This window comes from Vicia villosa, unplaced genomic scaffold, assembly GCF_029867415.1.
Source record: "Vicia villosa cultivar HV-30 ecotype Madison, WI unplaced genomic scaffold, Vvil1.0 ctg.002772F_1_1, whole genome shotgun sequence".
In the NCBI taxonomy this organism is placed as follows: Eukaryota; Viridiplantae; Streptophyta; class Magnoliopsida; order Fabales; family Fabaceae; genus Vicia; species Vicia villosa.
The window spans coordinates 289,625-304,518 of record NW_026706026.1 but is presented as its reverse complement, the minus strand read 5'-3'; the positions used below and the strand labels follow the sequence as shown (position 1 = coordinate 304,518).

Sequence of the window (14,894 nt, the reverse complement as noted above, 5' to 3'; positions counted from 1 at the left end):
AGTGTAATATGTTCCGATTTTTAGATTAGTGAGTTTGTTAACCGATTATAATTTGGTAAAATAAACTCAGCATTATGTTGTTATATTTCAATTTAGTTTCTCATAAGCATTAACCAAGTTTACTATTTTATTAGTCAATAAATGACATAATATTAACCAAGTTCTGACATTAAAATATGAAATATAATAATTAGTCTTTTCACTCTATTATCCAATTTTATTGACTATATTTCATATATTTTATAATTTAATATCAAAACAAGTATAAAGATTAATTATTATAATTTATATTTTAATATCAAAATTTGGTTAATGTTAAATATTTTATTAGTTAATGAAATGATAAATTTGATTAATAAATTATAAGTACAATATGTGGTTAATAATATATTTTTGTGGTTTAGGGTTTAAAATAAAATATTTTCTATAATTATTATTTTAGTTTAAAAAACTATTTACCGTATAAATATAGCAAAGAGTGTTTGGTGTAATTGTTGGACGTACAATAGCATTGCTCTAAATCATTAACTAGTTACAAACACAACCAAAGAAAACTAAATAGAAAAAATTGAGCAATGAGATGACACCTAAAAAAGTCCAGATGACACAATTCAGGCATATGTATACTTATTAGGTGATGTGTAAAACTATACTTTAAACCTATACAAATTTACATTATGTACGATACAATGACTGAGAATAATTTTATCAAGACGATTTTCCTCATCTATGATCTCTTGAACAAGCTAAAGAGTACATGGAAAACTATAGAAACGAGCTGAATTAAAATGTTTGCAATGAATTATGAAAAACTACATAGAACTGAGATAATCTTTTATAATTGACAAAATGGGGTTGGAGTTGGGATATCCTTCCAATGAGCGAAATATGATTCCATCCATCCTTGCTTGAACTCCATCTGAAAATGTCAAACCCTGTAGCAGTTCCTTCAATGTGCTTTCAACTCCAGTTAGGGAACTACTTGCGCCTAATAAAATCTCAGGTAGCGAGGGACTTGATCTGGATATCTCCACAACAGTAACCTGGCATAACTCAGTCAAAATCACCATTTTTTGCAATTGTACTTTTTTAATACAACATTCATATTGGCTGAATAAACGTGATCTCAAACTAACCTGGTTTTCTTGAGGTATATTGGCCTTCAACTTTGCTATGGCAATGGCTCGAGAAAGGCCACCAATAGCATCAACCAAACCACGCGATGCCGCATCTTTACCAGTCCAAACCCTTCCCTGTGCTACCTCCTCCATCTTATCAACCTAGGTACAAAATGATAGTTGTGACAAAGATCAGTAAGAAAGAATGATGAACAAAAAATCACAGGAATAATAAGCTTTATGAACATAGAACATACAGTCATTGATCTGGATAAAGCTGCCTTGTCTCGAAATTGTTTATAAGCATTCTGAGCAGATTTGGCAAATAGCTCTGCTTCATCTGGTCTATACCAAAGGAAAAAAGAAACAGAAATGCTCATAATTGTCTGCTCTGGAATGGAAGTCAGATATATTGATAGCTATACAACACAAATACCTTGTTAAATCTAAAAACCTTCGATAAAGATTTAAAAAATATAAATGTCAGGAATAACCTTCTGCCTCCCTAAATTGATCTTGTAATTCCTAGAGGGTAAGAGATTGTGAGGTTGTTTATTGATCGGCGGATTATTTTTGCTACAATCTGCTTTCATATATGATAAAGTTTTTACGAATACCTGCACCTTGATCCCTTTTCTACAGAGATCGGTAAATGGGAACCCAATAATTGCTACCATTATTAACTAATTATGCTGTAAGCCATACAAGATTTTATCTACAATCCATCACACTAAACTTCACTAAGTAACATTCTTAAATGTGAATAATCAGAGACATATTCAAACCAAGATAGACCAGCTAACTACTTCTTCTCATTAGAGGAGTCAATGTGTTCAGCTATTTATTAACTATCTGAGCTTGACATGTTAAATGTTCTGTCAGACACATTTGTTTAATTAAATAAACAAACCTAACCTTCGAGGTTTTAACTTCTAATCCCAGCATAAACAAAAGCAAGGTCCAAAAGCAACTTGAAGGAGACAACATTTTGTATACTCGGGTGGGCAGTTTTTAAAGAAGACTATTCTACCAATAAATTGATGATGAAGATTTGACTAGCCTGTTTTTTTTTATCATAGAAAACTGAAACTTTATTCATGCTTGATCATGTTAAAATTGATTGTGTAGATTTTTTTATTTAGTTAAGTTAGTATTAGGAGTATAGGATAAAGGAGTGGGCTTAACCTTGTATTAGGAATTGGGCCTTAGCTCAATTCCCTTCCCACTCCCTTGCATTATCCATAACAGAATTCAGTTAGAGGTGTGCTCTATCTAACTGAATTCTGTTGAGAGTCAGTTCCAATAACTACTCTAAATACTCCTCATGTAACATAATTACAATAATGAAGTTTTTCAAATTCTTTTAACACTCTACTCTCTGCTATCTTCTTCTCTATGAGCATTGTTTCTAACATGGCATCATAGAGCTTGTTTTGATACACTGTATGTAGCTATCTTCGCTTTTTCATGGCCACACCTACTACGCAATCTCCTACTTCTCGATACAGCTCATGATGAAGTCTCAGATACAGTGAAATCTACATTCAAACAACGAAGCGCTGTGAAGTTAGATGAAACTAACTACCGCCAATGGAAACAACAAGTAAAGGTGTTCTACATGGCACAAAAATGGTGAAATTCGTTGTCACACCGCAAATTCCTAAGCGTTTTCTCACAATTGCAGATTGTGATTCTGGTTCAGAGAATCCTGACTATGTCACGTCAGAAGAATAAGATTCTCTCCCATGCACTTGGCTATTATCCATAATCGCTAGCTCTCTTCTCTCTCCCTTCGTCCTATTGCGCCACTTCTCGAAACAGCTCATGATGAAGTCTCAGATGCAGTGAAAACATGATCTAGGCAACTTAAATCAAAATTGCGATCACTATCCAAGGGAACACCGTCTATTGCAGAGCACATCGCATGCGTTGTATAATTGAGATCACGATCCGAGTTACGATCCTACGATTTACGCTTTTTCCATATCCTAACGCTCTTTATTGAGATCTCGATTTTGACAACCATGGTTGACACACTAATGCCAATTGGTGCCTGTCCTTCATCGTGATCAAGTTGAGTCCATTCTTGAAGCTCTACCAACTGAATTTGACTCAATTGTTCCTGCAGTCAACACTAGATCTGAGTTCATCTCTCCTGATGAACTAGAATCACTTCTCCTCACTCAAGAAGGACGTATTCAAAATTCAAAGAAGGAAGTAACTGAATCTGTGTCAGATAATCTTACTCAAGGCATTTTGCAACCTCCTAGTCTCAACACTCCTGACTCTATTGATCCTAATGGCTTCAGTTATCAAAACTCTGGCCCTAGAGGTCGTGGAAATCAGTTTCAAGGTAGAGGTTTTCATGGTGGAAGGTTTAGAGGTCGTGGTGCTCGTAATGGCAGCAGGAACTATATTCAATGTCAGATCTGCTATAAGACTGGAAACGAGGCTAGCTAATGTTAATATTGTCACACAAAGGATCCCTATATGGAAGTTATGGCAACCCTGAGTCCAGTGTGTGGACAAACCTGGTTACAGAGCACCAAATCCTATGCACATGAACTCATCAAGACATGTGAGCCCCTCATTGCATACTCGATATGCTGCATCTGGGCCTCAGACTCTAGTAACTAGAACTGACTCCTCTCCCTTCTACAATCAAGCCTGGTACCCTGACTCAGGAGCAACACACCATTTCACACTTGATGCCTCTAATCTCATGGACTTTATCTGACCATGTCCACATTGGAAATGGTCATGGTTTGTCAATCACCTCTATTGGCTCAATGACTTTTCCTTCAAATATATATCCAGATACATCTCTTAATTTGAACAAACTTCTTTTAGTTCCATCCGTCACCAAAAAGCTTGTCAGTGTTAGCCAATTTGTTAGGGACAACTCTATTTTTTTAATTCCGTGCAAACTCTTACTTTGTAAAATGACAACCTACCTCTAGGGTGCTTCTGAATGGCTCTCTTGGAAGTGGTGGCCTTTACAAATTTGATTCTCGGCCTCAAACATCATCTCCACAAGCCCTAAGTGTCACAAACTCTGCATCAAGTCTCAAGCCTATCCATACTATAAATTCCAATTTATTTTAACTACAGTTTGTAATAATAACACTAATTATTCTAGTCCTAGCTTTTATCAAGTTTGGCATCATAAGCTAGGCCACCCTCATCATGAGACAATATAGCATATTCTCAAACTTTGTAATATTCAAGTTCCTAATATAAGATTAGCTGATTCTTGCAATGTTTATTGTATGGGCAAATTTCACAGACTACCTTCTACTGCATCTACCACTACCTATATTAAACTCCTTGAACTTATTTTCTGTGACCTATGGGGACCGTCCCTTGTCATACCCTCTTGTGGCTACATAATTTTTTTAACTTGTGGTGATGCCTATAGTCAGTACACATGGATATATCCACTAAAATTAAAGACTCATACACTCACCACATTGGTTCAGTTCAAAGCCTTAGTTGAAATGCAATTCATCCTTAAAATCAAATTTGCTCAAACATATGGTGGTGGTGAATTTAGACCATTCATTCATTTTCTTATCTCACATGGCATCATACACAGGTTTAGTTGTACCCATACTTACAATCAAAATGGCTTAGTAGAAAGAAAACATAGACATGTTGTAGTTACTGGCCTAGCACTCTTAGCTCAAGCCAAACTTCCACTAAAGTTTTGGGACTATGCTTCACTACAGCTACATATCTCACAAGCAGCCTACCCTCTCCATCATTGGCCAATACCTCTCTTTTCTTTCTTTTGCACTTTCAATTTCCTAACTATAAATTCCTCAAGGCTTTGGGTCGTGCTTGTTTTCCCCACCTAAGATCTTACAATTCTAACTAACTAGTAATGCACTCTAAGGAGTGCATTTTCCTTGGTTATTCACCCACTCACAAAGACTACAAGTGTCTTGACTATAGTGACAGGGTCTTCATATCTAAGGATGTCTTGTTTAATGAAAGTAGGTTTCTTTTTCCTGAAATATTTCCTGCTTCTCAGTCAGAGTTTATCTGTGTCAAAGATCATATCACCTAGGTTTACCTAATCTGCTCCTACCTGCAGTATATCCAATGTTACACCAAACAATACTCATTTCACCTATGTCCAGTCAAAACACAAGACAGAACCTCACACACCTCAAAATAATAACCAGAACACCTCAATCACTATACTGATCCAACCTACCATCACAGCAACCACAACTCAAAACACTAACACCCCTCACACTACACCTAGCCACACTAGTACACCAAGTTCTACAACCCATTCAACACCTATGTCTACCACTCCCTATCCTGCTGAAATCAATTCACCCTCTACAGCCACTATAACAGAACCTCTCATGCCTACCCCAAGAATACATCCCCAAAATATTCACACATAGACATTGGTCCCTCCTCCACCACATAGAAAACCTATTGGATGTAATGAGTGTTCAGAGTTAAGGAGAACTCTAATGGTACTATCAACAAGCATAAGACCAGGTCAGACAGAAAGACATAAACAAGAGCTTGACACTAGCACATATCCCAGCTCAAGATCAGTGGGCAAATGTGCTTACAAAACCCTTGTCCACTAACAGATTTTATTTTGAAGAACCAAATTGACAAGTTCACACTTTATCAACCACCCCAAGTTTGAAGGGGAAATATTAAGAGTATAGGATAAAGGAGTGGGCTTACCCTTGTATTAGGAATTGGGCCTTGGCCTGTTAGCCCAATTCCCTTCCCACTCCCTTGCATTATCTATAACAGAATTCAGTTAGAGGTGTGCTCTAACTAACTGAATTTTGTTGACATTCAATTAGAATAACTACTCTATAAATACTCCTCATGTAACAGAATTACAATGATGAAGTTTTTCAAATTCTGTTAACACTCTTTCTCTATGCTCTCTTCTTATCTATGAGCACTGTTTCTAGCATTAGGAATATATTTTTATTTTATAGATTATCAAAATGTTTTAGTTAAGAATTTTTGGATATACACTACATATTTTTATTTTTGACAGTGCAAACGCATGGGCTCTAGAGTTGATCAAGTATTAGAGGACTTTACAATATATCTTAGGTCCTCAAATCAGTAATGTATGTAGCAAATTTGGTACATTTGATTTATAGGGCTCTAGCCTGAGGGAGACTGTTGATATTTAACAAATAGTTGATTATGTCTATCAGAACAAAAATTCTGTTGATTTGATATCATAATGCCCAGTATGTTTTATTTCAGTGCATGTATAATTGAGTCTCCGTGGTTTAGTTTAAACACGCAGTTTCACCATTTGACTCTCTTTCAACAGAAACAATACTAAAGGCAAAGTTAAGGCCCCAAGGAGCCCCTGTCACCAAGGGGCAGCCCACCCATATAGTTTTTTAGCATCTGAACTTCTTGAAATCAAGTTTTTTAATTAGGTTCACTTGTCCTGACTTTTTACTTTTTAATAATATACGTTAGGGAATAATCTAGGTACCATCAGCTTATTATTGTTGCGCTAGAGACTATTTAGAATTTAAAAGCAATATTTATGCATTTCCCATTCAAAGAGTGTGCCGGACAGTTAAGATAACAATTCAAATTATTACCTAAAAGAACGTTGTTCAGCAGCAACAAGCTCAGCATATCTTCCCCTGGATATGATTTCTTTTTTAAAGCCAATCTTCTCATACAGTTTCTCTAAGTTAAATTTTCCTACAAAAAATGTTATTCCATAAATTAACAAATTACAGAGCTCAAAACTAAATATTTAGCAATGACTAGCCTCATTATTTCAGAGGTTGAATGAATAATTAGCACTCAGCTACATATCATTTGGCTGCAGTTAATTAGCATTCAAATGGTAGCATGAACTGTTATGTTCTCTACAATAAAACAACCTAAAACTGTTCAATAACTAACTTAATCCTGTTCATTGCAATGTTTGGCCAGTTTTGTACACGGAGATCTACAACTATAATATGCTATATATGTCTGTATTGGAAATCTAATGAGCATAAACTATAAAGGCAGATTTCATCCTATATTATTTTTTTTTGCAAAAAGCAATGTAGAGCAGGTTTTCCTCTTGGTGGAAAGTAAACACATCAACAGTCAGTACTTTTTAAAATACTTCCTCTTCCTTTTGTCAAAAATGATTTTGGACACTACAACTAGAGCTGAACAGACTTCAAATGAAAGAAAATTAGCTACAGAACCACAACAATGACTTTAAGCATGATAGTCAAAACTACGGTTGCACAATTGTTCGGTTTTTGGACCCTACATGATCCTGATCATATTTTGGAATATGATTTCACCAAATCAGTTAGGATTGCCGTGTTTGCACTTATGACAGAGTAGGACAGTTATAGCAATGCTATAGCGTAGTGGAATTTGAACAAAATGCTTTTGTTATGCATTACACTTTAGTCAAATAGTGGCACAATAGCATAGCGGAATTCAAACAAACCACTATCATCTTAGATGGACAATTGTTTTTCCAATCCCAGTAACGATTTTAATCCCCTATCTTAACTATAAGTAACAGTTATGACACAAAAGCAATGGGAAAGCATGTACTGAGACTGATCAGTTTCTATGTTACAATCTTTATGGCGATGTGTGATTAATTCCGCTACGTACTGTCACGTACATGAATGATTTTAATAAATCTTTTCTTTTTTTTCCAGTTAGATTCATGTCTATATTCCCCCATCTACATTCACCTACTGAAATAATAAGACACCCTGATTCACCTGTTACCACTCCAATTGAACCAGTTAAGGTAAGACTTTCTGCGACAATAGCATCGGTTCCCATTGCCATGTAGTATCCTCCACTTGCTGCAACGTCAGCCATTGAAGCAATGACGGGTTTTGAAGCAGCTAAAAGCCGAATTTCTCTCCACATCCTGAAGACCGTGATACAAATAATGATTTGAGACATCAGGCTATGATTAGCTAAACATACAAATAAACCACACCAAAATACTAGATGCACTTCAAATTTAACTAGATTATCAAGGAAATTTATGATTCATTCCGCTCAAGTTTAAAGCAGGTTTAAATATGCTTTTTAACCCCTAAAATATTGTAATTATTGCTTTTACCCACTCAATTTTCATCATATTTTCTGAAACCGGCCACAATTGGTCCCTCTCAGTAAACAAAAATGCACCAAAGGCTGACCAAAAGTGGAGTAACCAATTGTCATCAATTTTAGAAGAGGGACCAAAATTTGATGAATTTGATTTTGGGGACCAAAAAATTTTATTACCCTATTTTAGAGACTAAAAAATATAATCAAACCTCGAAAGTATTATTAAAAAAAAAAGCTTCAATGAAGGATCAATCATAATCTCATACATACATGTACTCACAGAGTGTTATGTCGCACACATCAGATCTAGATGCATTCAACCAATAATTTCAAACCAATACAAATCAAATGAAATGTTTCTTATATTAAAATTGCATTTTAAAAGGAAACTACATGGGGGGAAATTTTACCAGAACTTACAAATCAGAGGCAAGAGCGTCACCTCCGGGACTATCAATTCTGATAATAGCAGCCTTAAATTTTTTTGACTCTGATGATAAAAAAAAACAGCCATTGTGACTAGGAGACAACTATAGCACAAATAAAAAATGAATCATTATAGTAATTAATAACAGTATCAAAGACTGCAGGTTTGACAAACAGCATCATAGATGAACATGAAAATCATGATTGTGCCTCTGTTATTTACATTACATATAGTACATTAGTACAGAACTGAATAAAACTAATCCTTGTTATTTACATCCTTGAACACATGAATAACAAGTTCTGTAAGTCATCTTTTCTTACAACAGCATCCCTCTCATTATTTAGGACTAATAAGGACAAAATAAAACAAAATTAAAGGGAATAAAAATTAAATCACAGAATCAAATCAGATTTTTCTTGATTCTCCTACACTTGGAAAGCTAACAATACTTTTATGGTTATTTTTGGAATCAAAACTTCAAAAAAGTGTAATCCATTGGCTTCCTATTAATTTTAGCAACACCACAAAATAACAATGTAACATTACTATACTAAAAAATCTGTATCAATGATATATTAACGGTATCTGCATTAAAGGGAAACTCATTACATAAAATATACCTCTGACAGTGCGAATCTTCTCAATGAACTCCTCTGCAACTATGCCCGAGCTAGAGACACTTAATTGACTCTTAACTCGACTAATGCTACCTGAGGCCCGGATGATGGCTATCAATTCTTTGCCACCTGATATTCCAACTGTCCATTTTCTAACACGAGAGTATTTACTGCATTTAATCAAATCAATAAATTAGCTTGATATGTTAGTTTGGTATACTTTTTCACCAAGAGAAGTGTTGTTAACAAAAGTTGGGTGAGAAAAAGGAAGGATTAAGTCATATGAAAATTGTAATAAACCACTAAAAAGATCCATAACTAAGAGGGGCAGAAGCTATGAAAATGATAAATTTTCAATAAAAACATATAATCTATACATTGAAGTTTCCTCAAATTTATGTTTAAAGTAACTGTAAACTTTGTTTCTAAAGAATATAAAAAAAATTAGTCAAGATACATATATTTCATATTTAACCCAAAATCAAAAGTTATCATTTTTAAAATAGGCTGATGTATTTGATGTGCTTGTAATAAACATGAAAGCTATCTTATATTTGAAATACTGTGTTACAATATAATCTGAATCAAGTCTTGCAAGACTATTCAAAAAATGAAGCGGCCAGTGAACGGAGCAAAACTCTATTGCAATTGCATATTAGAACATTAAAGAGCTGCAATAATGCCCAATGTGAAGGATGATGCAATCAATAGCTCTAGCACTGTGATAAAATATGCACTTGAACCTAGACAATCTGTTGCTTAGGACCCAACAAACAATTAACAAAAGCTAATGTCTTATAACATCCCTGTTGAAGCAGAGTTGGAGGAAAATGTAACTTTTCAGATTAGTTCCCATTCAGGGTGAAAAGAACAAAACAAAAAAACCTCTGATGTAAATACTTATTTTATTTTGTCATGGAAAGTATCAGTCATTGAGAAGTAGTCTAACTTACATGGTACAAAAATGAAACAAAGATTGAGATCGAAACTTTTACGGGATAGATGATTAACTTTATGAGACTCAGGATTAAAGAGTTTCCCAAATTAGACATTCCAAAAGCTGACTTTTATCTACTCCAAATGAACTGCATATAATTTGCTACCTGTAATCTACCGTGGGCAGATCTTTTTCGGCTTTCACTCCAAGTCTCTCCTTCAACATGGCAGTAACCTACAAAAAATTTAGGTAATTAGGACCATAAGAAATTAGGACCATTAAGTGTGCAGAATATGATAGAGACAGGAAACAATATAAAGCATGACAATGACTGGATAGGATATCTTCTAACCAATGTATTGATGTATTAATATCTTCTAACCAATTAACAACTCATTAAATGTTATTAATTAGGAATATATAGTACAATTCATCAAATATATCCGTCACTACTTACTAAATGATATTTCATCCCATACTGTCAATGAAACTATATTGATAAAAGCGGATAAATGATACCTACATATAGCATATATTACAAGCATGCAATTACGTACCTCATCATCATATATCACATTTGATATAAGGCCCTCTTCTTTCAGCTTATCAACTTGGTAAACACCTTCATTTATGAAGTTCTCAATATCTTTTCTTCCCTTTCCTATAGATGTTATCAAGCAATGCAGTCAGCATCTCACAATTATTTAGTGATACAAGATTCAACTTAAATTTCAAATGCAAAAGTACCTTTGGCAGAAGAGACTTTATCCAGCCAGTTTGTATAGATGTTATCAAGCAATGCAGTCAGCATCTCACAATTTTCATCAGACATGGTCCTTCGAGCTAATTGATCTCCTGCACTTTTGTACTTGCCAATCCTCTCCACTTGTGGTTCAATTCCTATGTTATCTAAAACACCTGAAAAGAATTAACAACTAATGTCACTACACGATCAAACCACTTTAGAAAATTATCTAAGATAGTTTGAATAGATGTTTTTGGTTTCTCATGACCCCTCAATAAAATCAACCAAGCTCCGCCGCTCGGGTAAAAGCATTGATATGATATCTATACGTCTATAACATTTAAGAAAGGTGCATCAGTACAAGACTTCAATTCGGGCGTGAATAATAAGACATTATGTACTTGAATTATATATAAACTATATATGAAGTACCAGACTACCACGTAAGTCTCTCCTACAAGGATCTAAACATACATATAAAAATAGGGAAAATAATTGTCGTCAAACTATAAAAAATGCAAAGAAAAGAAGGACAGCTTACCTCTGAGGAATGAAGCTTGAACACTCAATCCGAACAAAGAAAAGTAAGCACTTGGAGGGGCATATATCTCTTCACATGCACAGGCAAGGTAATATTCTTTTTCTTGACATGTAGGCAAATAAGCAACAACAAATTTTCCTACAAGCATAGTCAACTATCAATGCATGATTGAGGGATATTATAAATCATTAATCACCATATTTTCTCTAAAATGTAAATCCTCAGTTACATCACAAACCCAATAATAACATGCATCAGCACTCCAATAATCACTAACTACAGTTAAATGAAACAGTTATGCAAATTTATGGAATATCTTGCAAAATTTTCCACCTGCTGATTCGACAGTAACAGAAGTGTCTATAACTGTCGCAAAATATGAAGAAAAAAAGTTTGTTGACATTAGATGTTTCCACGTTTCTCTTTCTTACATATATTAGCAGCACCTCAACACAAATCCAATGTTTTTACCTGATTTTTTGAAATTCAAAATGTGCCTTCGAATTTCTTCCACTTTACCCCACCCACAGTTTAAACCCTCAATATGGAGATAGACGCCAGAAATTCGAGGATCATAGGCTGCTTTCAAAAAATTCTCACAAATTTGGGGTAGAGAAAGTCCCGGAGAGAACCTACTCTTCACTTGATCAGAGATCTGAACAAAATATTCCTCAACAACATCAAAACATAATATAGTTTTAGCTAACTTCACAAAAAATTAATCTTACATGATATAGTTTATATGGAGGTCTCAATCACAAATTGCAGAAAATAACTGTTCAAACAAATTCCTCTAGGCAGTCCAAGCAGCTGTTTGACAACATTTTGTACTAAATAGTCGAAATTTCATTTACACTATAGCCTATACTTAACATTTATACTAAAGCAATTTAATGGCATTCCCTCTTTTATTCCATAAATAGCGTCCATATGATAGACACTTGCTAAGCCACTTTATTATAATAGTTCCTATCATACCTCTACGATTATAGAAATAGTATTCATATACCGATACATTACTCAGTACAGCATTTTTACCCTAATTTGCATGCCAACGAAACTCAAACATTTACTCAACAAACAAACCCTAAATCATAACAGAAAAAGTGATAACGGAAAAGGATAGAAGGAAACCTGGCCACGCAGCTTCATTGTGAGAACGCTGCCTTTCCGAACACGTTCCCATGGATACGCAATCAACATCTTAACCTTGACGAGAAAGTTCCTCCACCCAGTAATAGGTTCAAATTCGAAGTCGCCAGTAGGATAATCCTCGTCGGCGATTCTAACATTTTCACCGTCAACAGCACCTTCTTTTTCTTCTTGTTGAACTTTGGAGTCAGAGGAAGAGTCGAAAGCGCGAAGGGAAATGCTTCTTTTCGTAGGAGTTAGGGGAAGAGAAAAAGAGAAGCGATGGTGAAATTGAAGCGAAGAAGTAGAAGACGACGACGACGACGATGATGATGATAAGGTGCTGCGGTGGTAGAATGAGGTAAGAGGAGGAGGTGTAGGTAGAAGCAGCGACGCCATTTTTCTCTGTGTTTATCGAATGCTAAGATAGGAATGAAACGAAAGCGAAAATGGTGAGGGAAGTGAATGTGAAGTATAACTGAAGAAGAGAAGAAAAGAAAGATGAGCTGACAAGGTCTAATTTCTTCCACGTCTTCGTATATGTCAGCCGGTCATTCCTTCTCTATCTCACCCCAAAGCTTCTATGCAAATTCTCCAAAATTTTCTTTTAAGTAAATTATTAGAGCCGGCGATTGGGGCTACCCAACCCGCTTAGGGCCGGCACGTGACGAGCTGGGCCTTTGACGGGCCGGGCTTAAAAGTCTAGAATTTAAATGGGTTAATATTAAGTTGTTCAAGCTCGGCTCGGTTATTTGGATTGGCTTGAATTATATTTAATATTTATTTTTAAATTTAAAAAAATAATATATTATATAATAAAAACTAAAATAATACATCATTTAAATTGAAATATAAAACAACACTATAAGCTCGTGGACGTGATAAATAAATATTCACAAAGGTCTTGCTTTCTTTGATGCATTAGTAGCAAAAAGAACAAGAGTTCTGACAAACACAACAGTTCAAATTCGACTCTAAATAACCTCCATGTTATAAAACTATTAACCACACACAGTACGTAGAAGCATGTTCATCTTCATTTTTTAATAAAAATTAACATTGCATATTAATATTTAAAATTAATCAAATAGATATTGTATCTATATAAATTAATTCTTTAATTGAGATTTAGATTGGTGTAAAATAATTATATGAAATATGTTAGAATTTATGTTTTAAAAAATTAAATAAAATTAACGGGCTAGCCCATGACGGGCTCGGGCTTTTAACGGGGTAGACTTAAAAGCTCGGATAATAAACGAGCTCAATTAAATTTGCGTTCAAGACCGAAATATTTTATGGGCTTTCGGGCTGGGCCGGATAGTACGGCCCATTTTGCCGGCTCTATAAATTATTACTTTTCCTTTAAATTTAATTTTAATATATTAAAATGACACCGACCCCTTTAGCTTTAAAATATGCACTAACATTCCATAAACATACATACATCAACCGATATTTTTAGTGACGGACCAAAACCATAAATAAATATCTTTTATACCTAAAATTTTTGGCTTTCACTAAAATTTAGAAGGAATATTTGTGTCATTTTAGTAAATATGAGGAGAGATCCATGCATATTTTAAAATTAGAGGGGTGTCATTGTCATTTAATAGATTTCAAGGGAGGTGAGTGTATTTTTTCTAACATATTATTATGTTTGAGTTTTGATTTATATATAATAATGATTATTTAGTTTATAATTTGTTATTAAAATTTATATTTGATTGATTTGAATATAAATATTTTTTAATAATAAATGATAAACTTTGTAGAGATTTGTCTAATTGGTAGGTTTAAACATCATTTGAGTTTCGAAGTTGTCTAAGATGTGTTTTGGACAAATTATTGATTCTATATCAAATGTCTCATATATGGGAGGATTCATAGTTCTTTTAAGACCTCTTTTGCACGGAGCTTTTGACACGTTATTAGAAAGAGAGAAAGAATGGAGGTTGGTGTTTTTCAACTCAGTGTGGAGGTGGGTTGGCTTGGAGGTAAGCGGGGATAAAGTTATGTCGGTTAAAATATTTGGAGTTGCATCCCATTTGTGGGGCGATGATGTTTTTTATAAGATAGAGGAATTATTCAAGAAAACTCTTTTAGTGGACGCAGTTTCCTTATAACAAGAGTCTCGTGAGTTTTGAAGAGTTTTTGTGCTTGCTTTTGTATCAGGTCTTATTTGTGGGGTGGTGCAAGTGTTTGTTGGTTCAAACTATTTTCCAGTGACATGTGTGGAATTGCTTTTAGATGCACATTTTCTCGTTA

The 14,894-nt window shown here is 34.5% G+C and overlaps 1 protein-coding gene across 1 annotated transcript; it reads right to left on the bottom strand.

The window, feature by feature from the left end:
- Window positions 1-602: 602 nt before the first annotated feature.
- On the bottom strand, window positions 603-13,202 carry LOC131639770 (serine protease SPPA, chloroplastic-like). Its single transcript, XM_058910231.1, has 13 exons — window positions 12,630-13,202; window positions 11,967-12,150; window positions 11,496-11,633; window positions 10,957-11,127; window positions 10,767-10,870; window positions 10,376-10,443; window positions 9,276-9,442; window positions 8,646-8,715; window positions 7,883-8,037; window positions 6,734-6,839; window positions 1,376-1,463; window positions 1,137-1,280; window positions 603-1,043 (listed from the first exon to the last, which is right to left on the bottom strand). The coding sequence occupies exons 1-13, from the start codon at window positions 13,023-13,025 to the stop codon at window positions 813-815; spliced, it is 2,022 nt and encodes a 673-aa protein (XP_058766214.1). The 5' UTR covers window positions 13,026-13,202; the 3' UTR covers window positions 603-812.
- Between the last annotated feature and the right edge of the window lie 1,692 nt (window positions 13,203-14,894).

Bases quoted from the DNA above. Each gene is read 5' to 3' on its own strand.
- LOC131639770 (XM_058910231.1), bottom strand. From the start codon at position 13,025: ATGGCGTCGCTGCTTCTACCTACACCTCCTCCTCTTACCTCATTCTAC. The intron at 12,151-12,629 runs GTTTCCTTCTAT...TATTTTGTTCAG, and splicing joins CAATGAAGCTGCGTGGCCAG to ATCTCTGATCAAGTGAAGAG. The intron at 11,128-11,495 runs GTAAGCTGTCCT...AATTCTTTTCAG, and splicing joins TCAAGCTTCATTCCTCAGAG to GTGTTTTAGATAACATAGGA.